The 22,806-nt window shown below is 51.2% G+C and overlaps 9 protein-coding genes across 9 annotated transcripts; 7 read left to right on the top strand and 2 right to left on the bottom strand.

Annotated features, from left to right (window-relative positions):
* Positions 1-923: 923 nt before the first annotated feature.
* On the top strand, positions 924-2,076 carry A1O5_01142 (uncharacterized protein; the record flags this gene model as incomplete). Its single annotated transcript, XM_007741761.1, has 3 exons — positions 924-1,263; positions 1,403-1,444; positions 1,565-2,076. 3 exons carry the CDS (start codon positions 924-926, stop codon positions 2,074-2,076), a joined length of 894 nt encoding a protein of 297 aa, XP_007739951.1.
* Positions 2,077-2,884: 808 nt separating this feature from the next.
* On the bottom strand, positions 2,885-4,165 carry A1O5_01141 (adenosylmethionine decarboxylase; the record flags this gene model as incomplete). Its single annotated transcript, XM_007741760.1, has 1 exon — positions 2,885-4,165. The coding sequence occupies one exon, from the start codon at positions 4,163-4,165 to the stop codon at positions 2,885-2,887; it is 1,281 nt and encodes a 426-aa protein (XP_007739950.1).
* A 2,202-nt stretch (positions 4,166-6,367) lies between these two features.
* Positions 6,368-7,333, top strand: A1O5_01140 (methionyl-tRNA synthetase; the record flags this gene model as incomplete). Its single annotated transcript, XM_007741759.1, has 1 exon — positions 6,368-7,333. One exon carries the CDS (start codon positions 6,368-6,370, stop codon positions 7,331-7,333), a length of 966 nt encoding a protein of 321 aa, XP_007739949.1.
* A 3,016-nt stretch (positions 7,334-10,349) lies between these two features.
* A1O5_01139 (uncharacterized protein) lies at positions 10,350-11,309 on the top strand (the record flags this gene model as incomplete). Its single annotated transcript, XM_007741758.1, has 1 exon — positions 10,350-11,309. One exon carries the CDS (start codon positions 10,350-10,352, stop codon positions 11,307-11,309), a length of 960 nt encoding a protein of 319 aa, XP_007739948.1.
* A 1,590-nt stretch (positions 11,310-12,899) lies between these two features.
* On the bottom strand, positions 12,900-13,691 carry A1O5_01138 (uncharacterized protein; the record flags this gene model as incomplete). Its single annotated transcript, XM_007741757.1, has 3 exons — positions 12,900-13,033; positions 13,092-13,178; positions 13,556-13,691. 3 exons carry the CDS (start codon positions 13,689-13,691, stop codon positions 12,900-12,902), a joined length of 357 nt encoding a protein of 118 aa, XP_007739947.1.
* Positions 13,692-13,914: 223 nt separating this feature from the next.
* A1O5_01137 (uncharacterized protein) lies at positions 13,915-16,624 on the top strand (the record flags this gene model as incomplete). Its single annotated transcript, XM_007741756.1, has 6 exons — positions 13,915-14,221; positions 14,322-14,420; positions 14,476-15,213; positions 15,267-15,327; positions 15,378-16,146; positions 16,235-16,624. The coding sequence occupies 6 exons, from the start codon at positions 13,915-13,917 to the stop codon at positions 16,622-16,624; spliced, it is 2,364 nt and encodes a 787-aa protein (XP_007739946.1).
* A 1,205-nt stretch (positions 16,625-17,829) lies between these two features.
* A1O5_01136 (uncharacterized protein) lies at positions 17,830-19,253 on the top strand (the record flags this gene model as incomplete). Its single annotated transcript, XM_007741755.1, has 3 exons — positions 17,830-17,919; positions 17,991-18,796; positions 18,851-19,253. 3 exons carry the CDS (start codon positions 17,830-17,832, stop codon positions 19,251-19,253), a joined length of 1,299 nt encoding a protein of 432 aa, XP_007739945.1.
* A 975-nt stretch (positions 19,254-20,228) lies between these two features.
* On the top strand, positions 20,229-20,932 carry A1O5_01135 (uncharacterized protein; the record flags this gene model as incomplete). The annotated part of the gene is made up of 4 exons (XM_007741754.1): positions 20,229-20,283; positions 20,379-20,429; positions 20,513-20,773; positions 20,823-20,932. 4 exons carry the CDS (start codon positions 20,229-20,231, stop codon positions 20,930-20,932), a joined length of 477 nt encoding a protein of 158 aa, XP_007739944.1.
* Positions 20,933-21,776: 844 nt separating this feature from the next.
* Positions 21,777-22,733, top strand: A1O5_01134 (uncharacterized protein; the record flags this gene model as incomplete). The annotated part of the gene is made up of 4 exons (XM_007741753.1): positions 21,777-21,836; positions 21,900-22,268; positions 22,340-22,514; positions 22,591-22,733. 4 exons carry the CDS (start codon positions 21,777-21,779, stop codon positions 22,731-22,733), a joined length of 747 nt encoding a protein of 248 aa, XP_007739943.1.
* Between the last annotated feature and the right edge of the window lie 73 nt (positions 22,734-22,806).

Genomic DNA, 22,806 nt, shown 5'->3' with positions numbered 1-22,806 from the left:
AAGGGAAGACCTTGACACTCACGCTCACTTGGAACAGTAGCAGCTGCGGTGAATCTGTGCTCCTTATGCTAGACAATAGCTAGTTGAGGAGGATGGGATGTCGAGGGAAAAGGTATTAGGGGAGGATGAAGTGATTTGTTTTGATTTGGACAACCGGACAGCTGGGCTGGTCTGCGTGCGATCGATTCGGCATTTCCTAGAGCGTTCGTTGCATATACGGGCAAGAGGCTAGCGTATTCTCTGATCTTTATTTTTCATTGCTCGCTCCGTTGTTCAGAACGCTAGCATGGCCAGAGTCTCTGATTTCCTTTGTTTCCGCGTTCTTACCTACGAGGTTAGTGAATGGGAAGATTCATGGCCATGCCATTCGTCCTCTGTAATTTCTTGCCGCCGGTGCAGTTAGTGAGATCATTGCGTTCTTTGTTTCTTTACCTCTAATGACTGCGATTACACGAAGTTCTGACGTTCTGGTATGGCCGGACTCAGGCTGCCCGAGCAAAGGAACTTGTACATATGGAAGCCACTGGGGTCGTGAAAAGTTTGGCGCATAGAAAACATCTAGCCGAGGTAACAAGGGTTTTAATAGGTGACAGGTTGCCGCAGTGCAAGACCAAGTGGAGTGAGCCTAATTAGGCTAGCACAATGTTCTAGAGTACTGATTTATTGGCTGCCTCCAAGCTGCTTGCCAAGGCTGGCAACACCTGAGTCTCAGCCTTGTTCCTCATTAGCCTGTGTTTTGAGAAGCCCCTATTAGAGCCCCTAGACGACAAATATCTGCTTACATTGTCGAACAACGCCACATCTCGTTATCAAGTTTTCTTCAGTCGGCCCGTTTAACTCGGGTCTTCCAAGTCACACTCTCATGGTCATTGTGTTCACACCAAACCAGCCAGATTGCTAGTCAACCTTCCCGTCATTCTACGATGTCGCCGCCGGGTACCTCAACGTCGAGTCAGCATTCCTCAGCCGACACCTTGCTGAAAGCTTTACTCCACGGTAACAGCGACGACGTAAGGCGCCATCTCAAAGCGTCCGGTGGTGTGAATGTGGAATTAGATGGGTGCGGCTACACCGGGACGGCTCTTCATTACGAGGCGTCCTACGGCACAAAGGAAATGGTCTCGGTTCTACTGGAGCACGGCGCAGATATCAACTTCTTGTCGAAAGATAACAAATCCGCCATCGACCTGAACTGCGAGGCGGGACAATGGGACAATTTCGACCTTCTATGTCGCGAGCCTGATGCGAGGGTTCGAAGATCCCGTACGGATGCCTTGCCCAGATCCCTCTCAATTAGTGGTGGAATTGCGGGATCGCTAGGACTCATACACGCGTAGCGTGTCGCTAAAGGACTTCGAGGACGCCGTGCACACTGGACAACTCAGGCTAGAAGGCTGACCAGGCGACCTGATCCCTTATGAAGATGAAAATCCTCATCTGGTCGGTGAGTTATCCCCCCTCAGACGTCTACAAGAAGGTGAGACTTTAGTCTGATGGTAATCCATTTTTTATTTATTTATTTTTTTTTTTTAAAAAAAAGGTCTCTTCCAGGATACGAATGCAGTTTCAGCTTCGTTGTCAAATCAGGAGAACCGCGCAGAGAGAGTGATCGCGTATACTTACTCGGCAAGAGACTTCACATACGAGAGGGACAAGATCATCGCATCGGCCGGTATTGAGGACAAGATGGGCAAGTTGCTGAACGATATCTGCTTCATGGGGATCTGGAAGAAGGATATGGTCCGCTCCCTCATCTGGCACATCAGAAATCCATTGCGTAACAGGCCAGTTGGCTTTGCCGTGCCTACTTGGAGCTGGTACGCCGTCTGCAGCCCGCTCTTATCTGGATTTTGGGACGCTTTCAACGACAATCCGGACCAGCTACCCGAGGCGTTGATCAGCGAGTCCTTCGACACCGAAGCCCAAGTGCTGGAGGTCAACATGGAGCCGGAATCGACTCAGGGCCATAGCCATATCAAAGGCGCCATCAAAATGAGAGGAACCATTGTCAAGGCCTTTATGTCGAGCGACAGAGGATATTCTTCCCACGGCGCAAAGGAGCAGGGGCAAAGCTAGTCAAAGACTTGGCTCAAGGAGACCTCGCCGACGTTCCATATGACAGCCACGATCCTAGCCACGTCTACGTCTGGAAGCCGCACTTTCCAGACGTGCGCAGCGATCCTGGTTCACCAGGGTACAAGGAAGTTCGGTGTCTCGTTCTCGGTAACGGAGGATATTCGGGGCGCAACATGTTTTGCTACACGGCATTAGTGCTCGAGGCTACTGGCCAAGGGGACGAGTATCGGCGCGTCGGCTTATGCTCCGTCAATCCCAGGCAGATATGCGGTAACCGGCATTTTCAGCGCCGCAAGCGGCTTATTCGAGTTCCGCGGGAATGTTGGAAGCACACTGATTGCATGGGCAGCGTCTGCACGATCAGCATCGTCTGAATGCACGATGACTGTAAAAGAGAACGAGATATGCTTGAGCCTCCTCAAACCACTGGATTTAGAGACAAAATCCACGTCGATAGAATAATCTAACGATTCTTCAACCTTTGGGCTCCTAACAGCGACAAGACCTTGGTCTTTACTGTATAGAAACCCAAGAGGTCATAGAGAGGCGTGGATTCTGATCGAAATGAAAGTGAAACAAATACCGAAGGCTTGGACAAATGCTGTTTTTCAATTGAGGTCGATTGTTAGCTAATACTGGATTCAAAGGAGTGGAAGTAATGCATAGAAATCATAAAAGCCATCATAACCATCAGAACATTTCTGTGTACTTTTGGGCACGTCAGCCTCCCTCCTAGCAGCTCCTAGCTTCTGGTGACAGTAAACAAATTTGCGTCGCACGATCATCGTCCACGACGCGACCACAATCCTTACTCCCCAATTCGCGGAGCGCCACCTTTCCAGTCATAGCGCTCATAGTATCGGAAGACCAAGTCGTAACCGTCGAGGTCGTGAACGATACGATCGACGCGACGGTAGCCTCTGATGGCATCCATTTTGGTAATGCGACGAGCAGCCTGTCGCTCCAAGATCCTGATTTGAGCCAGCTCGTCATGGTCAGCATAGGCCTTTTCCTCGAGAGCAGAGGTAGCTTCGAAAAGAGTGACAGTAAATCGGCCAGGCTTGAAGATGTCCACGACATGCTGAATGATGTCAGCTGTCTCACGACCCTTCTGGCCGCAAGGCACATTCGTCTCGAATGATGCATAAGAGCAGATTGGTTCTGGAGTCACATGAACAGTGAAGTAATGAGTTCCTTTCTGTCCGTTGGGAGCCGGTATGACGCCATTGGCCGAAAATCCGCATGGAGTAAAAAGATACGCATCGACTCGAGCATCCGGATACTTGTCTGCCGGATAGACATCAGACAGGCCGCACGACTCGGACACCACAGTCCCAAGGGCATGCCCTTCGGTGGTGAGTTCAGAAGGAAAGGCCTCTTCTTTGATGGAAACATCGCTGTCGTCAGATGAGGCATTGCTGAACACATCGATGTAATCGTCTCGCCCTCTTTGAGATCCTCTCCACTGATCTTCTGCGACCGCACTCGCATGGTCGAGGTAGAATTGACGAGCATTCTCCTCGTCCAAATCAGTCATGAGGATCTCGAGAGTTTCATCTTCACCTTCGCACACCTTCGAGCCACGGTCGACCACCAGCGGCGACGGTAAATCAAATACTTTGGTCTCAGTTCCTGGACTGCCCATGCTCTGTGGGCTTGCTGGTGGGGTCAGCATGGTGTAAGGCTCAGTTAGGTACAGATACCAATGCTCGCCGTTCATCTTGCCGATCATGTACGCGCTTCCCCCGATAAAGAGTTTATCAAGAGTGTACACTTCATCGCGCCAACTGCGATGGGGTCCACGTTGGCGGTCAGGGAATAGGTAGTTCTTGCGACTGTAGAAAACGCGGTATGGAGCGGCCGCAACGGCGATGCCGTTGGATGGTGGAGCAGTCACACGTGGAAAGCCCCCAAAGAGGACCGCGATCTCGAGAATCCGTGGCAGACCGCAAAGCAAGGTGGTTGTACCGCATGTCTTTAGGATAAGTTTGTGGGGGAAGACAAACATGCTCGACTCAGAGAGTAGATAAGCATCGACATCTTCGGATTCGACAATGGATAACACTTTGCAATTGACCAGATCAAGCATCGTCTTCCAGACTTCTGCCGGTACCGCCTTGAGTCCGGTGGGCTCCGAGCACCCATGGAGGGCATCTGGCGAGGGACTGAACCATACTTCTAAAAGTTTCTCGGGACCTTGAAAGTTGTCAGTTTTAGGCCGATAATGGCGAACAAGAATGACTTGCCTTCAAAAGCATTGCTCGAGTCAAGATCTAGCGCAACTTCACGATTGATAGTCAACGATGGAGTGTGACTAAAACTCGACGGTGAAGTTGTGTAATTCTTGGGGATCCCAATGTGTACCATATCCTTGTCGAAGGTGCGGACAAAGTCCTCTCGGTTGTTGCTAACTGTGGAGTGTTGTGGGCAAGAAGGTGAAAGAACACTGATCTGACGATTCAGTGAAGCACTATCTGCCACCCAGACGAACAATGCGGTGTCCGCCTGAGAAGAGAAGGCCCACTATGCGGTGGGAGAATTGGAGGCTGGCTTTTGCCAGCAGCAGTGTGTGATGCGGTCTGAAATCCCTTCTGAGGGGTCGTTATGGAGGCCTGGTGGAGGAGAGGAGGAAGAAGATTTCCTGCACGAACGGAATTGTGGGCAGTGTTTGGAGACTCTTTCTGGTCAAACTTCGATGCACGTCAAAGTCCCGCAAGAGATGGGTGTTGTTCCTTCAGAAGGCTCTGTTCGAAAGGGCAATAAATGTGAGGTTTTCGTTCTGATCCCGTAAGTAGCAGGTGTTATCGGGGCCTGCTTGTCGAGTTAGCACAATGTTGGTCAATGGGAGCAGAAGAAAGACGCGCTTTGCTGGCTTGGATAGGAAGCGAAGCAAATCCTTGCGGCTCATAGAGATGCTACTAGAACTTGCTGGAGGCAAAGACGGCTGTCACAGCCTGAGCATCGAGTGAACCGCTGAACTGGTGGAGTTTGCCAGAGCTGCGATTGTGATGGTGAAAATTGTGGGCGGGCTGTGGGAAAAAATGCCTCAGTGGGAATTTTTCTGACCGCTCAATAGATAGTGTGACTGCGACTGAGAGGATTGATCAATTGACACGGGCAGATGAGGATGGTGAGTCCAGCAATGTAAGAATTGAGGCTTTCAGAGGAGGTGAAATGGTAGAGGGCTTGGTGGAGGATCAAGAAGAGGCGAATTTGTGTGTTGACTGTTGATGTTCGCACCAGAAAAAGAAGCAACAGCTTTGTGTGTGATGGCGCTGATGAGTAACTGAGTAAGTGCGTGAGTGGACACCGCAAGACACTGCAGACACCGCCAGATGGAAATTTCGGGCTCGGAGGTGAAGCCCAGTGGCCAGTGAGGAGCCCAGGAACCCCGCCGCCTCGGCACCCATGACGAAAGGCCCCCGGCGCTGTGAAAATCTTGATTAGCGGCAGGCCATCAGACCAGGGGGGCAGGGAGAGGGACGGAGGGCGGAAGGGGGAGGAACGAGGGGTACTGCAGGCGCAGTCACTCACGTCAGCGCTGGCACCAGGCGGAACTCCCAGAACAGCCAATATGAGTGGTAGAAACGGAGTGCATGGTTACTCAGGGCGAGGAATTCGCTGAGAGACAGCGAATGCGTCTGGGCAAGCTGCGTGAGCTACAACTGAACAAGTCCTTACTCCTCGCCTCGTCCTAAGTGCAAGCACGTGCTCTATCAAACTTAAAGTGCAAATGGCATGACGGACTCTCCTACTAGTAATACTACTTGTAGGCAAGTCACCAACGACGGAAATATATCTAGCTGTCCTCGCTGTCTCTGAAGGCAAATCACATGATACAAGTCCTCATTATTGATGGAATTGACATCGTCTGCAGTCTGAGCATCCTCCATCTCACCCATGAAGCTGCGGAAAATAAACTATTGATGCCCCTCCAATGCCCATTTTCTGGTGCCTGGACCGCTTAACGCCACCCCCGCCATGTTCGCACCCTGGCGGCTTGGGCTCCTAGGACTAAGGGCCACTAGGCTACCGGGCTCCCCGAGGCTCCCCGAGGTTCCCAATCTAGTAGCTCGTCAGGCTGCACCAACCGCCCAATCACGCCCACCAAGGCTGAACTTCAGCAGCAACGCCGCCACCCGGCAATCTCCGCCTGCTTAACAATCCTTTGTCGCAGGGGTGCATTGCACCAACTGCGTCAACCGCATTTTATTTTTCAATTCCCTGTCCCTCCCTGCCCTGATCTCGAGCACAATGTTTTGACAGTCACCTCTTTACTTCCACGTCAGCCATGGGTCTCGAGAACATTAAGCACGTCGTGCTCATCCTGTCTGGCAAGGGCGGTGTCGGAAAATCCAGTGTTACTCTCCAACTCGCCCTGTCCCTCACGCAGCAAGGTCAAAATGTCGGAATCCTTGATATTGATCTTACCGGCCCCAGCATCCCTCGCCTTCTCAATCTAGAAGACAAGAAAGTGACCCAGGCCCCGGGCGGTTGGCTGCCGGTCGAGGTACACGATGCAAGAGAAGCTACAGACAATGACACCCACAAAAGAGGCTCTCTGCAGGCCCTGTCCTTAGCATTCCTCCTTCCTTCCCGCTCTTCTGCTGTCATCTGGCGTGGACCAAAGAAGACCGCAATGATAAGACAGTTCGTGTCAGATGTCCTATGGCCACCAAACACAGACTACCTTCTCATTGATACTCCGCCTGGCACAAGTGACGAGCACATTGCTATCGTGGAGGAACTCCATAAACTTGCTGCCGATGTCCGGCCCGTGACGACTTCCAATGGCAATGGCTTGGCACTCGAGATTGATGGCAGGCCAAAACTCTCCGGGGCAGTAGTTGTCACGACTCCACAGGCCATCGCGACAGCTGATGTGCGCAAAGAGTTGAATTTCTGCGTCAAAACTCAAATACCAGTGCTTGGAGTCATCGAAAACATGGCAGGATACATGTGCCCTTGCTGTGGCGAGATAAGCAATGTTTTTAGCAAAGGCGGAGGTCAGATCATGGCGAGCGAGGCCAATGTTCCCTTTCTCGGCTCAGTCCCTATCGATACTGGCTTTGGGGCCTTGGTCGAGGGCGTAAACGATCTGCCAAATGCTACGAACGGCAACCCAGCAACAAAGGGGCATGGCCCTGAGAGGTCCGCAGAATTGGTCGAGAGATACAGAAGATGCGGATTGTGTCCCATTTTTGCAGATTTCGCCACAAGGATAGATCAGAGAATACGCAACCCGCCAGCCTCGTAAACAACAGCGTTCGCCCACCTCATCGTGGGACACATATCACGGTCCAAATAAGTCGCGACGTCACTGGGAACAGTTCCTTCCGCAACCCACCCATTGGGTGGTAGCAAAGGGCTAGCGACATGACTCGAAATCCAACAAGTCAACTATGTTCTTCTGCAAATTCGGCGGGGTCCATGCAAGAGCGGTGACTCGCGGTTCCCTAAGTCTCTGGGGCCAGCCGCGGACTTTGGGGTTGAAACAATCATGTTGTTATGGGCCAATAACTTTAGCCCTCTGCCTCTTGAGCTGAACCGCTGCATGGGACATTGCTACAAATGCCCTATGCCTCCCGCAACTGCGGAGATGGAACGTCTTCACTTCTCTGCTTGCTATATCAACAGAACGTGCTCACAATAAGACGCGAATGCAGTGTCTTACTAAAGATGAGTTTTCATGTCCTAGAAGTCACAGTGCAACCACTCGCAGATGTCGCCTCTCCTGCCAGTGGCATTGACGAATTGATCCGCGCAAACAGAGAACTGCACGCAGTTGTGCTTGAGCTCAAAGACTTGCTCCAGGACTCTGCCCGTCGTGTCTCTTATCACGGCGTGCCTCAACTGGTATCATCCCAGATACAATCTAAAACGCAATCTTTTACTACCGAACGTTCCCTCACCCAGAGAAGGTTCCTAAAAGGATGGCAGCGAAAAGAAGGTTGCTGTAGTGCTATATAGGCCTCGGCCAAAGTTAGATTTCAGTGAAGAGAATGCAGCAGCACGTCAGAGACACCAAATGCGATGTCACTCTGAAATGCGACAACTAAAGGAATATATCGATTATACATTTATATCTTTCCTTCCGAGCTTCTACCAACATGAGATAGAAGCATATGAGCGCTCACAGATGTACCATATCATTGACCCATTCCATTGGTGGGGTCGCCTTCATCCTCCACATGATGCCCACCGTCTGAGGGTTTCCGAAGATCCCCATTTCCATTTCTGCCAACACAGATCACTATTGCCATGAGTTCATGGGCTCTTTGTTTGATTTTCGACAGCAATTGGTCTGAACACCTTCCCCAAACGCTCTGGCTGCGTGAACTGGAACACACGTTTGGTTATAAGTTGCATCGCCTCAAAGATCACTCGGGTTCAAGCGAGCCTAGCAAAGAATTGAACGTCAAAGTTGGACGCTTTTCCCGCGAACTGGCCAAGACATGGCCGATTATGCCCATGGTAACGATGCCACGGAAGTTATCAAACGGACTCACACTCTAGAGACATTGTATGAGCGATGTAAAGAGTGACATGACGCAGACCTGGAAATTCAAAATGCAGGAAAGCAAACAAGCGTCTGTCTCGATCGAATATGGAACGTATTACGATGTCTAAAGCACGTTGCTGTGATCCCCGAAGAACTCCCCTTACTGGATGATGAGTCGATGAGCCAGTTCATTCTCAATATTCTGGACAGATCTTATGTGCGTGACGCCCATCCTTCTCGAAGACGCCGATCATTTCTCTCCGAAAGAGTTGTATCTCAAGACTTTGACGGAGTTGGGTGGATTGAAAATTGCGCGGATGGATCTGTACATTCAGCATCTCGGTGGCATTCGCGACTGATCTGAAGCTCAAAAACCTTTCTGCTTTTCTGGATTATCAGTACCCTTGGTCAATTGCCACTTTTCATTCACCGACCGCAATGGATGAAGGACGGCACTGCCACAGAACTGCCAGGCTTGGACAGATACTCGCTAAAATCCCCAGCGCTCCTGAGAGAACTTCAACAAGGCTATATCTGTCCTAGTTGGTTCTCACAACTTCTTTCACTGGCGTTCCGGTTATCTACTTCTTCGTACGGAATGTAGCTCACGGGCGCCGCAAACCAATCTCGTGATGGTTTTCTCGATCGGATGACCAAGAGCTCCAAAAAGATGGAACATTTTCCGCTTTAAGCTTGAGCGGCAATCTTCCGTACAGTATTTGTCAGACTCTGCAGGGTTTGCCTTTGCAGATGAAGCCGGAGCACAAGATTAGATTATACAACGGGCCCTCTCCCACGCTCAAAGAGCGTTCTCATCCCCCCATTTGATATCCATTGGGTTAAGAGAGGGGGAGACCCGAGAATCGAGGAGAGCAGATCCATCGCATTCAAGATAAGGGGGCTTGTGGTAGTCCAATGATGATGATGGCAATGACGATGAAGATAAGGATGGGCATTTAGTCTGAATTATACTATTGATCAAGTCGATGGCACCGATCATTTGCGTCCGGCCCGCCATGTGGAACGTGTTTGCGTGAACGTCAATGTTGTTCTACCGCAGCCAGTCGATTACGGCGCGGTCGCCGCGGTAGAGGTGCCGGGTCGGGGCGTTGTCGTGCGGCGCCACCAGCATGCAGGCCGAACCGTAGGCTTCGTTATTTGAGAGGTACCCTGGCGGTCGGTAGACAGGGAGGTAGTGGTGACCAGTACAGTGACCCGCGACAGCAAGAGCAGTGCACATGTTCCGTAGGCGCCGCACAGCGCCAGCGGGAAGATCAGCGCAATCACGAGCACATGGCAGAATACAGTGCACAATCGCTCTGAGAGGGTGGAGGTCGCGGAGCCCTTGCTGCCGGGGGAGGACTTATTGAAGCGCAATTCGACAAGATGTAGCACCTGTGGACGGCAGAAGGCGATGTTCTTGGGCATGGGCATGTTGGTCGAAGACTTTCCTCCTAGTTTTGCCCGCTGACGTGAATTGACAGCAGTACTGTCGAAAGGTGATTGGGAGCTGGAACAAGCGCTGTGCGACGTTGACTTACCAAAATCAACTCGAGCGCATATTTGACTTGGGGATAAATATCCCTTCACCTTCCTCAGCCTCACGAGCCTGACTCGAAGATTGAATCCCACTGCATCCGAATTTGGTCCTACCCACCTCTGCTTGCTCCACCTTCGTTCTCTGCCCTCGACACAGGCGGCCTTTCTCGCAAAGGTAACCATTTCGTTCGTCCAAGCAGCAGTCGATCCAGCTATCCTGGGTAAAAGCGTCATGGATTCGGCATGGACGAAGAATCTCAAACTCGAACTTGCCTCGCTCACGCAGCCAGATTGTCGCACCTTCATTCGTCAGCGGGCCTTTGCGTGCATTGCCGACTTTGAAACGGGTGGAATTGACCTCGCCTCTTCTGAGTTTAAATCTTTCATGGCTCTATCCATCGGTGAATCCATCTATGTTGAACGGCCTCTCTTAACCGATCCATCTGGACCCGGTGAACCGAACAAAGTCATCCGTCTTGATGGAAATGTAAGCAAGTCGGGCCTGATGCTCATGATTCCACCTGCAGAGCCAATGATCTCAGAGCCCAATCCTGACAGTTGGCGTATCGTCGAACGAGAAGAATATGAAGGACAACCAGAGGACTGTTTCTCGAGAACCAGTCTGCACTTGTCATTCACAAACTGGTCTGCTCCCGTCAGTACTGGTGCTGCTGGACGAGGTCGTCGTAGTGCTGAAGCCTGCCTTGTGGAGACTCTTGTATCTGTCCCCGACCGGGGCCAATGGATTGGAGACCTAGATGTGTTGACTGCTCTGCGGCGAGGCTGTTCGCAACCAGATCACAAGTTCTTCTACTGTCACCCTTGTGGTCATGATCTTAGCCGGTTGGGAGAGAAGCAGTCATACCCAGATTGCATCGTGGCTATCAGGTCGTGGGAAGAATTTCTCGACAGGCCCAATAACCCAGCAGTGGTCCAGGCACATGAAAACTGGGAAGCTACGCTTGCTGCTGCAGCCATGGGAGTAGCAAGAGGGGATAGTGTATTCTTCTGCAGAGGCGCTGTCTGTCAAGATTGCCTTCTCAAGTTGGAGACCTTTGGAGGGGAAGATCTCATTTTAATCGAGCATTGTTCATCGCTTGATAACACAAGCTATATTTCGGATGGACCCCGGACAAGAATGACCGAGAAAAGGGGCATCTGGAAACTAAAGCGACAAACCATCAGAGAATGAGGCTATTAATAGAGCTATCACGACGTCAGAGTGGAAGAAGAAGTATTCGTGTCAAGACCTTACTGTCTTGACGAGATGATAGCCCTGTTTTGTATCGAACACCGTATGTTTGTCTCTGGAGCTACTCGGGGGTCCTCTATTGTTAGACGAGAAACTCTCAAGTTGATTAAGTAAATGGCCATCTTGCCTGTGTCTAATCAGCTGTGTCCATCTATCCATCTACGCCTTTAGCGATGTCCTTTCTCTCTATATAAACATTTGGTCTGTGGCAGGAAGGCGCTTCCTAAGGGTGCCTCGATGAGTATATAATCGTCCAGCCTAGCGTTGTAGAGTGGTCTAAGAACGCCTCCGTATACATGTTGAACCAATGACGGGCGTCAGGGAGCCTGGCTGATTCCCTGCCCTTACGGTACTGCCTAAATTTCCCGGTAACCTTGGACCTAGCGGTGTTTACAGGGCGCGCGGCTGAGCCGCACGTCGCAGAACAAGGAACCCGACTAGGCTAAAGGGGTGGTCCAGGCGCCGAAACGCCTGAGGTTGGATGTCTGTGCATACTGGCACCCGTGCACGTCTTCAAGCCTTTCCGCGGCACGGCTTGTGGATGGTATTATGAAGTACTGCTCACCAGAATGATGTTTTCGGCTGATCTCAATAATGCGCATAGGAATGTGTTTGGCAAGAGGCCAACTACGTCCCGGCAGAGCGGCTCATTTCGCCATGGACAAGAGACATTAACAGCGATTTAAGCAAAGCTTGGATATCGACACATAGCAGTCCTCTATCCTTTCTCTCTCCGTTTCCTCTTTCCTGTCCGCCGATCGCTTCTTCTCATCTCGTCCACTTCGCGTCCGAGTCGACAATCCACACCCTACCTTAAGCCTCCTTCTGCCTTACGAGCCCCCTCGTGGCTTTCTCTGGCATCTTCGTCCGAAGTTGGAGAGCGTGGACCCCGCTAGGTCGCTCGAGTTCTTCCTTCAGGAGCGAGTAGACCATCCTGTGCCGCGTGGGCTGAGGTTTAGATTGGCATGAGGGCGATGCGATATCGAGATTGACTCCGTGTCGGGGGGGGGAATTTTACGGGGAAGACAATAACAAATATTGAGTGCAGTGGCGAGGCAAGTAGTGAATGAACAAGCGGACAGAGGATTAACGATGGTGTGTTTTTTTTTTCTTTTTGTTTTTTTCTCCCAAAAATAGAAAGCGAAGTAATCAAGTCGACTCAGGGGCCGTATCGACAGCTTGCTCGGTGGCCCACTGATTGATAGCAGTACACAAATGTATGTCTTGTCCCACCTGGCGGCTCGGCGTCATTGGAGATGTCTCGGCTTTTCCCACCCTGATCGTGACGAATCTTCATGAGCGAGGTGTTTATTTATTCACTGTCTTGTCTTTAGCCTGGTTTCGGATGCATTCTTTTTCATCTCGACGGTGCACAAGCCTTCTGAGGATGCTTAAGATCAAGAAGGGACCGTGATGCTTCAGTACTCAAGGTTGAAAGCAAGGCTGTCTTCCGTTATTTCCTCCCGCATATTGTGAAGCCTGCGAATATTATCTTATCCGTTCCTTTGGCTGGAGTTGTATCGATGTGGCTCACTTGAGATGTTCCGGGTTGATCGCCCATGCCTTGATAGTTTCTCTTTTGTCCACGGTGAGAAAGATGCCCATATTGTAGCCCTTGGTCCTCTCCATATCAAGAGCAGGTCCGATTTGCAAAGAAATGACCCCTGAGTCACGAGATTAACGCCAAATCCTTGATCCCAATGGTGTCTCCAAGGTCCATACCGGGCACTAGGCACGTTACTCTTTTTGCTTCGTCGACAAATGCCTGTTTTTGGTCCTCGGTGACCCCAGGCTTGGTTTTGAACAGCACTATGACGTGATCTCAGTCAGGAAACGACCTGGTCGTTGACCATCATGGGATCAAGGCATACCCATGCGGATAACAGGCATTTTATTGACAAGAGGCTCCGAGAAATAGTTAGAGTTAATGTCACCGGGCGTCTGTCCAGGGAACGATGACGATACAAAGGAACGACCTGCGCCACGGAATAGGACAGCTACTTAACTGGTTTTACACCCACTGCCACGTTCAAGATCATTCCTTTAGCCCTCATTAGGCCACCGGCCATGTTCATGCTTTCCTGATTCTTAGGGAGACAAAACAGGTCGCCATTTGCGATGGGTATGTGGCGGATAGCGGAATGCGGAGGTGATGCAAGGGCGGGAAAACACGGCTGGTGACGGACCTGGGTCGGGGGCCGGGGGTCGTTTGGTTGCTGTTAGGTTCAGCCTCCCTAGCCCCATCTTCTGCTTGAGGGCATGCATGCTGCGCGGCAGCACCAGACATCGGAAGCGACCAGGACTGGCTTCCTGTGGCATCATTTGACTGCAGCAAAGTTATCTTGGTGTGGGCCATGCACACCTCCATAACTCTAAGCCAATCATCCCCCTTAACACCCCCAGCTTTCGCTAATGGAAATGCGGGGATACCGCTGGCGTTCAAACCCAGATACAAGAATCCATCACTGCCCGTCTTTCCACTGACGGCTACTCACGCCCCTCTACCTCTTCCTCTGGTCCTCAGCACGGCAAAGTTCGGAGCACGATGGTCTCACTTCCTGGTCCAGAGACTTCAGCTGCGCCATCGGAAGGCTCGGGAGTCCCCGCAGTCGGCAACTCGTCACGGAATCGGTACCAACGGACCTACCAGGCTTGCCTGCATTGTCGAAAGCGGAAGGTGAAGTGTGTGCCCAAGGACGACGGTGGCCAGTTGACGCCTACGTGTGTAAAATGTCACCGCGAGCGACGAGTATGCGTCTTCACCCGGGAGCGGAGGATTCATCATAGCCTGGCGAGCCCAGAATCGTACATGGAGAATCTAGAGACGAGCAGAACTGTCCGGACTGTGTACGGTACGATCAGTCCCGGCCTTTGCTTGATTTCGAAATTTCGGCCCACCTCGAGACTCGAAACCTGAATCTTAGAATCTCAGTGACTGATCACTGATCACAGATCCCTCGGATGACGCGGTCCGCAGTCAAGCACCGCAAAGGAAATCCCAGCATAACGTCGACAAGGCACCGCTGCCTAGGAGTGAAAGCCAGGAGCCAAGTATGTTGCTGAGCGTCCCCTCCAAGATGTAACCTTGCACCTGACTGAGAAGTAGGCCATGCTACGAATCACAATGAATGGCAAGAATGCTTGATCGAGGGAGTCATACAGTCTTCTATCACGAATCAAAGAGATGCCCTTAATCTCCTCTATACAGCGGTCGAGCATTCGGATTCTGATCCTGCCACAGTGGGCTCGGATTCGAGACCTCTTTTGGACCCATCAGGGACGGACGAGAACCTTCTGCATGGGGACCGGATTCCAAACGCTCCAGTAAAATTAACGGAAGAATGGTGCACCGTGCGATATCAACTGTCGAAACCTCAACCACAGGTCTTGCAGGCGTGGAGTACATGTCCATTTGTCATGCAAAGATGGATGACTCCTCTGGAGGCCGTTACGTGGGTCGACTTGTTTTTCCAAAATATCGCCATCCTCTCCCCCGTCATGGATGACTTTTACCAGCCTCACGAAAACCATCATAGACTCATCAACGAGGAGCCAGTCCTCTGCTCTACCATCCTCATGGTCTCTTGTCGGTATCACCACTTGACGGGAGATGGGAGTCTGTCTCGCGGATTCCTCTTACATGAAAGACTGTGGAAGTATTGCCAGACTTTATTCAATCAGATTTGGTGGGGGGAAGAGCGAAGGACGCGACCTCATATCAGGACCGTGGGCGCCATCCAAAGCCTGTTTCTCTTGGCCGAATGGCACCCGAGACCATTCCACATGACCTTTGATACGTGTCTGTGGACCGCAACTCCCCAAGATCCTACAGGAATTGGACAAAGTGAGCCTCACAAATCATTGTATAGCATCATCACTGATGAAAAGGCCTCACAGTCCCGAGCAGCTGGCATGAAGGATTGTCGGAACCTGTCCGGAAGTCGAACCGGATGTCATGGTAGGATGCTTGCCTGTCTTCCTCTTTTCCTTCTTTTTAACCCGCCTCAGGATGCTGGTTTCATCTGCTCTTGCTCTTGCGCATGAAATTGGCTTGTTCAACGAAACATCGTCCGAGTCGGCTCCTAGCAGGCATCCAGAGCCCACCGAGAGATACGAACGGTTGAAACGACTCTTCTTCGTCTTCATCAACAACGTGACCTCTCGGCTTGGATGCCAGGCGCCCAAAACTCCATTGTTTCACACATTAATCTTGTCAGTTCTCGATTATGCGAAATGGACAGACAATGCAGAATGGAGCGATTGGATGGGGTCGTGGATTGATCTAACTAGGATTGTGCGATCTTCTTCAGAAATACTTTTCCCAAACGAGGTTCTCACAAAGGACCTCTTGCAGAACGGCAGATATAGTGAACTTTTGGGTCATTTTAATCATGTCCTCGACCAGTGGCTGGAAAAGTATCCCCGAATCTCAGGAAAGCTCCTTCGGGACTGTGATTTGACAGGGATAGATGCTAACGTGGACGCAGGCCCCAGCGTGCGGTACGATATCGTGTACATCGAGTATCAATATGTCCGCATCTACATCAACTCTCTCGCCATGCAAGCAATTGCAATGCGCCGGAAAAACAAGGCCAACTCTCTGTTGTTGGAACATTGTGATATCTATCCTCAAGACCACCACTTTGTTCGTCAAGTTTTGGACGCATGCACGACGGTCTTGGAGATGGTGATGAAGCACAGCAGGTTGGGGTATTTGAAATTCTTGCCCGTCCGTGTCCACATACAGATTGCCTCCGCTGCGGTCTATTTGATCAAGGTCAGTGGCTACTCCTTGTCCTCGTTGTGGGAGAGCGGTTGTCACAAATCGCTTCTCAAATGACTATCTGACGGTGTTGTTGGATCAGGCTCTGGCCTTGGGTGTACAAGCAGAAGAACTCAATGGCAGATTCCTCGACCTGCTGGAACAAACCGCACACAAACTACGATCTGACACGGTCGACGACATATATCTCGCTATCCGGTTTGCGTCACTTCTCGAAACTCACGTTCAGGTCCTCCGTCGACGCTTTAGTCGACCTTCGGACCCAGTCGGCGGTAACATACACGAGCCCCCGTCTGCTCTGATTAAAGCAGGGGAACTCCTCGAGAATGACACTTCCTACTATGACCAGTTTATCTTCAGCGACGACTGGCTAGCCCCTCAATGCGATGCTCCGTTCCAGGCGTTCTTTGGCGGAGTTGCCGGACATGACCTCTTCAATTTCCAGGCGGAAAGTTTTGGAAACATAATGTGAGATGGAGGCTGTTGGACTGGCAACGTTTCAAGAATTGTACTGACTGCTCTGTGTGTTGATGCCCTTCCCGAGAGGCTTTCTAATCTGGTCATCTGCTCTAGATCCTCACACTAAGCAAGGGAAAGAGACAATGTCTCAGACTAGTGAAGCTTAGCATATACACATAAGGGCGTACAATGCCCGTCTAACGGATCGGAGGTTGGGACTGGGACTTGACCGTAGTACGCCAACAAAATCGACAACCAAAAGATAACAAAGAACAAAGGCTTGGATAGTTCAGCGCGCTATGTAGGTCAAGGGTCGCAGGTAGTAATGAGCAGAATGTAATGTACACCACTAGTTGAATAGTTCAGGCTCTAGTGAATGGCTCAAGGTCTCTTGTTCACTGTCTGTCAAGGTCTCTGATGCTCATTTCTGGTTCTCCCCCAGATGCAAAAGTAGCCTCTCCCTCCACCTGATGCAAAGCCTCTTTTGCCTAACCAAGTCTTGGCGACAGATTCAGCAAAAGCTATTGCTGCACATTCGTCCAGCCCTTTCTGTCGCAGAGTCATCTTTCCAGCCCCAGCAGTCTCAGCACAATATAATTACTACCATCGTAAGCGTATAGAGAAACAATAGGACAATGGCTTAAGATATTGATATTTAGTATTGTCCAAATGAGTGTATTTGCATGCTCTGTCGACTTGACCCGGTCTCCAAGTGGATAGCACCATTTAGTGGAGAATAGAACCCTCCATGCTGTACTCCGTACTCTTTTCCGCGCGGTGTTTTTTTTTTTTTTTTTTTAAACGACGACACCCACCCTAGAGCTTTTGTAGAAGTTGGTGATTTGGCTTCCCACCCTTCAAAGGGTCTTTCCAGACAACATCTCGACTATTAGATAGAGCTTCCACTCTCCTCGTGTCCCGCTGACTGCCTCTTCTCCTCCGATCCTGGTAGGGTCGGCAGAGCCGCTATTACCCGTTTACCCCGGCTCACGACGGAGCGACACATCGCTCCTCCAGTAAGACAAAACATTCGGCTCGAAATATGACCGACGACCGATGTTGTAGAGAAATAGACTCTGTTGCAAGTAGATAAACCAGCGGCTGCGAAACCCCAGCGGAAACGGCGACCCTGTTACTGTCATCGTCCCCATCTGTTTTGAAGGGATTTCACAACAGACAGCTATCCTGCTAGCCACTATCTCAATACCTTTTGGAATAATGCTTGCCGGGATCAAGAGCCTGGACGACCTCGAGGCGCGGCATCCAAAGAGAGCCGAGAGTGTGACAATCATTGGCGGAGGTCTGTCGGTTAGTTACGAGTGTTCGAACCCCCGGAGCGCGAGTGGCCCCTTTACTGAATCCGAGACTCTCTCCTTCAGGGCCCATGTTTAGCCATATTCCTCAAGAAACTCCATGGTATTAATTCAACGATCTACGAGCTGCGCTCAGAAGACTATAGTGCGGGCGTTAATATTGCTTTGGCCCCGAACTCTCTTCGAGTCCTACAGCACATTGGCGTACTTGATGAACTTCGAAATTTGGGCCATCCCTACGAAAAGATGGCTCTTACTTCGGCCAGAACCGGGAAGCAGATCGGGACTTTCTTGAACGGCAGTCAAAAACACTATAACTATGAAAGTATGCGCATCCACCGCCGCACGGTGCAGCTGGTCCTCCTGAAAGAGTGCAAGGCTCTGGGTATACCCATCCACTACAACAAGCAAGCCGAGGGTATCGTTGAAGAGACAGATACGTATGTCAAGCTCAAATTCGAAGACGGCGAGGTGGTGACGACCGACACCGTTGTTGCTGCTGATGGCCTCTGGTCGAAGGTCAGAGATCATATCGTCAAACAAGAATTGCCCTACAGTGGCGCCATGGGCGTCATTATCATGAACATCGACCGGGAAAAACTGGATGAGTCCGTCAAGAAGGTAGAGCTTCCCACTTTCTGCTTCGGTCAGACTGGGATGATCGCCGTTTTCCCTTCGAATCCATGGGGTGGTGCAATAGATATGTTCTCGACGATGCCCTTCCCAGCTAGGTCTAGGGAAGAGTGGGCAGCCCTCGATGCGGATGGCGAAGGTAAACGAAAGATTATGACGGATCGATTCGGTAAAGGCTGGCCCCGTTACATCGCGCGAGCGTGGGAGACGGAGCCGGCGGACAAGATGTGGCTCACGCCGTAAGTCGGTTGGACCTTGTTGTTTTGTTCACCTAGTCGCTGACCTCGGCATAGCTTCTACGAGGCCCCTGCATTCGAACACTGGACTAGTCCCAAAGGACGGGTCATCATCATCGGCGATGCTGCACACGCATTTTCACCCCAGGGCGGACAGGGTGCTGCCATGGCGCTGGAGGATGGAGAAACTCTCGCTCACACCATCGCACACGCCGATTTCGCAACGGACCGGTTGACGCTGCTGGGCAAATGGGAAAAGCACCGACAAGGGCGCCTTCGGTTGGTCAAAGACCTCACCGACTGGAGTGGCCGGCAGCGTGCGCCTGTCAGTTCTCCGTTTATGTGGTACCTGAAGGAGTGGGTCATGTGGGCTGTCCTGAAGCTCAAAGGCCCGACTATGGGCATGGATTGGCTGTATGGATACAATCCGGAAGATATTGTCAGTGTATTGCGAAGCTAGAGGACGAGTCAAAGAGAGGAAATTGGCTGTCTACATCCTGATCTGTCCTCATTGCATGGGTGGGATTCAGCAGCTACGGGGTTTCAAGGAGGGATTGGTTGTTGTCTTGCTTTTATGATCTGTAGACGAATGGCACTACGTAAGCCTTGCTGACGGCCAGCACAGGCCGTGATTCGAAATCTAGACCACCTGGACGATGCGGCACGGTTCAGCGGTTCAACCGACATTGTTCGAGATGAAATACACGCACAGAAATAGGTGCTGCTATTGTAACAAGGCAAAGTGGCTGTGCTGTGCTGGGCAGGGCTGGTAGAGTGGTAGCTGAGGGAGAGTTGTCTAGTCACATGTCAAACCAAAATGGGCTGGCAGGTGGGGAGTGCGGAACAGTTTACAGTGCTGGCAGAGTGCCATTCTTTACAGTGTAAGGAGAGTCTCGTGAATTCCGTGGCTTTTTGGTGCCGTCTACCTAATTCCTGAGTGTTTTATCAGTCCTGTCCTACTCCTCGATGCCGTCGCCTTGCTAGGCGATCGTTGCCCTAGCCGCCGCCTCTCTGGGTGGTGTGGGTGGTGGTGTTGTCTTGTCAGCGCCAACCAGAAACGCGTTCTCGATTCCCGACCTGCTGGACAGGCCTCTGTGCGTTTTTGCACGTGCACGCCGAACCCTGAAGTGCTCTGTTACACTATGAGGGCTGCGCCACAATGCGGGAGTTGATACGGTTGCTCGACAAGGACGGCGGCATGGGTGGAGACGGCCAGCGACGGAGTATATCTCCACACAAAACGCCCCAGGCTAACCCGATACATACACTTAGCCCGGACTGTGTCAAGCTAGTGCTGCTTAGTATTATTCTTAAAGGGGGTTATAACCTTCATGTCGCCGTGCCGGAGGCACTTTATGGCTCTCAGGAAGAACGAAGGTAAAACGCAGAAACGCACCTAGCTGCTACCCCAAAGATATACATTGTCGTCAACAACATGTTTTCTAGAGAGGAACGTGTGGTTTTGGAGCAGGACGGCGTGCATATTGGAGGTATAGTAGACTACCTTTGTCCTCCTCGCCAACACCTACGATGTTAGCTATTGTCTCTACACGTTTTCTTCACTGACAACTATTCCCCCCTGTAGGTTGGTCCGTTCGAAATCTTCTCGTACCATCTAAGAAGGATGGCCAAAAAGGTTTGTTTCTATTGACCTCAAAACACTGGGAGGCCAAACGGGGCGCCAAAAGCTGAGCCAGTGCTTACCTTTTCCTTCAACAGAATCGAGTGAGGATCGCGTCCAGGCCGTCAACGGCCTCGTGCCGGACTGGTCGCAGGGAGAAGAACGCGCGCTCGTGAGAAAGCTGGATATACGGATCCTTGCACCCTGCTTCGTCATCTACGTGCTCGCTTATCTGGATCGAGGAAACATCGGTTCTGTCAAGGTCCTGCAAATAGGCAAGCCCGACTCCATCGAGCGCAGTCTGCACATGAAAGGCACAGAATTCAACTGGGTTAGCCAATATCCTCAGGACCAGATCGGTAGGTTTACCTCTCTCTGTATGCCGCTAACGCATATTATTCTTGCCAGGCGATCTCAGGAACCTACTTTCTTATGACGATTTTCTTATTGCCATCAATCCTGCTGTTAAAGAGGACGTCAGCCAAGGTTTATTTTCCTGTCGTCATGATAGGTTGTGAGTACCGGCTCGGAGACGTTTACCTTGGAGACCAACACTCATCGGACCACAGTCGGCGGCATCGTCATGTGCATGGCGGCTGTGAAAAGCGGCCCTGGCCTCATCCTCGCCCGAATCTTCTTGGGCATTCCAGAATCTGGTGTTGGTAGGCAAATCCTCTGTGCTGGGAACCCTCACTACATTGACGTATTCTGTGTATGCAAACTGATTAAAATTAGCCCCCGCAATCGCCTTTTACTTTTCCTTCTGGTATGGGAAACAAAAATCCATGCTTCTGGTATGTATATCACTCTGACAGGGGTCCTGTTAGGTATCTGCCGAAAGAAAGAGCGTTTCGCGTAGGGGTTCTATTCAGCGCAAATGCCGTGGCAGTAGGATTTTCCGGATTGTTGGCAAATGCCATTGACAACGTCAGTCAACATGCCCTCTCTTGGAGACCCTTCTACTAATACTAGTTGGTTTGTTGTCAGTTGAACGGTCGAAACGGCCTCAAATCCTGGCAGTGGGTCTTCCTAATCGAGGGAGCAATATGCGTCGGGCTGGCATTCCCCCTATATTTCATGCTTCTCTCATTTCCAGAGAACAGCCCAGCGTTGAGCGAAAGAGGTGAATTCATCCTTGCCTGTCAGATCCTTCTTTCTCGGATTCTCTGACACTATTACAGAGCGCTACATTGCGATCAACCGTTTTGGAAAAGGCAGCACTCGGAAAACCGACGTGTCTTGGAGCTGGCCAGCTTTCTTCAGGTATTCACAGAGTAGGGTATGACATAGATCGAACATATACTGATCAGGTTGACCAGTGTAATGAGTCGGCCATCTACCTACGTTTTTTTTATTTCGTATATGGCATTGTTGATGCTGGTGTCGGCTCAAGCGAACTTCCTACCCACCATCCTCCTAGCGGTAAGTTGGCGTCCTTCTGAAGCACCTTTGTTTGACTCTTGAGTCGGAAACCAACTCTGGCAGTTCCTTCACTACTCGCCGACAAAGGCAAATCTGTACGCAGCTGCCACTGCTTTCGCCACCCTGCCTTTCTACTGGGCCTGGCCTTTCCACTCCGACTGGACCCGTGAGCGGCTGTGGCACTATGTCATTCCTCTCCTGGGATGTATTCCAGCCTACGGTATCTGGACATGGTCAAGCGGACATCCGCATCAGCATTCCATAAAACCGACAGCCCTGTACGGCGTGGCATTTTTGGCACAAATGCCTACCTTCGCCCAACCCTCACTGATTGCTTACCGTACGTCTACACTCTACGGAGCGAGCGAGCAGGCCATTGGCACCGCCGCCACTTTTGCAGCTTTGTCGATCGGGAGCATCATCTCTCCTCAGGTATTTGATCCTGCCAATAGCCAAATCGACTCTAGAGTCAACAGGTGCCCGGACTGACATTTAATTTGCAGATGTTTCCTAATGCTGATGCACCACTCTACCACGAGGCCTTCGTCGGCACCTGTGCGATTGTCGCAGTAGCCATCGTTAGCGCCCTGACCATTCCCTGCTGGCTGACTCTGGAAGCTCGCACTCGCAAGCAGAAATACGGCCATGCCATGCCGCTCCGTGCAATGGAGGATGCCGGTACGTACAAGGATTTATGTTCCTCCGAGCTCTTTGTTTGGCGAGCCTGGGTAGAAACTGATAGATCGACCCGTAGATCTGAGCCAAGTGACAGAGGCCGCCCACCATCACAACCACCATGAGCTCAACGAGCGCCTGCGGCAGGCGGCGTTAGCGGTAAAGGACATCGAAATGGAACTGGTTCAGCAAATCGAAGACCAAGCCGAGAGCAAGGCGTAAGAAGATTCAGAGCGACTGTGGGAAAAGAGTGATGGGGATTGCGGGTGAGAAGGTTGGGAGGAGATAACATACC

This window comes from Cladophialophora psammophila (assembly GCF_000585535.1).
Source record: "Cladophialophora psammophila CBS 110553 chromosome Unknown aczJe-supercont1.1, whole genome shotgun sequence".
In the NCBI taxonomy this organism is placed as follows: Eukaryota; Fungi; Ascomycota; class Eurotiomycetes; order Chaetothyriales; family Herpotrichiellaceae; genus Cladophialophora; species Cladophialophora psammophila.
Note: the sequence above shows the minus strand (reverse complement) of the source record. Positions and strands in the feature narration are given on the sequence as shown.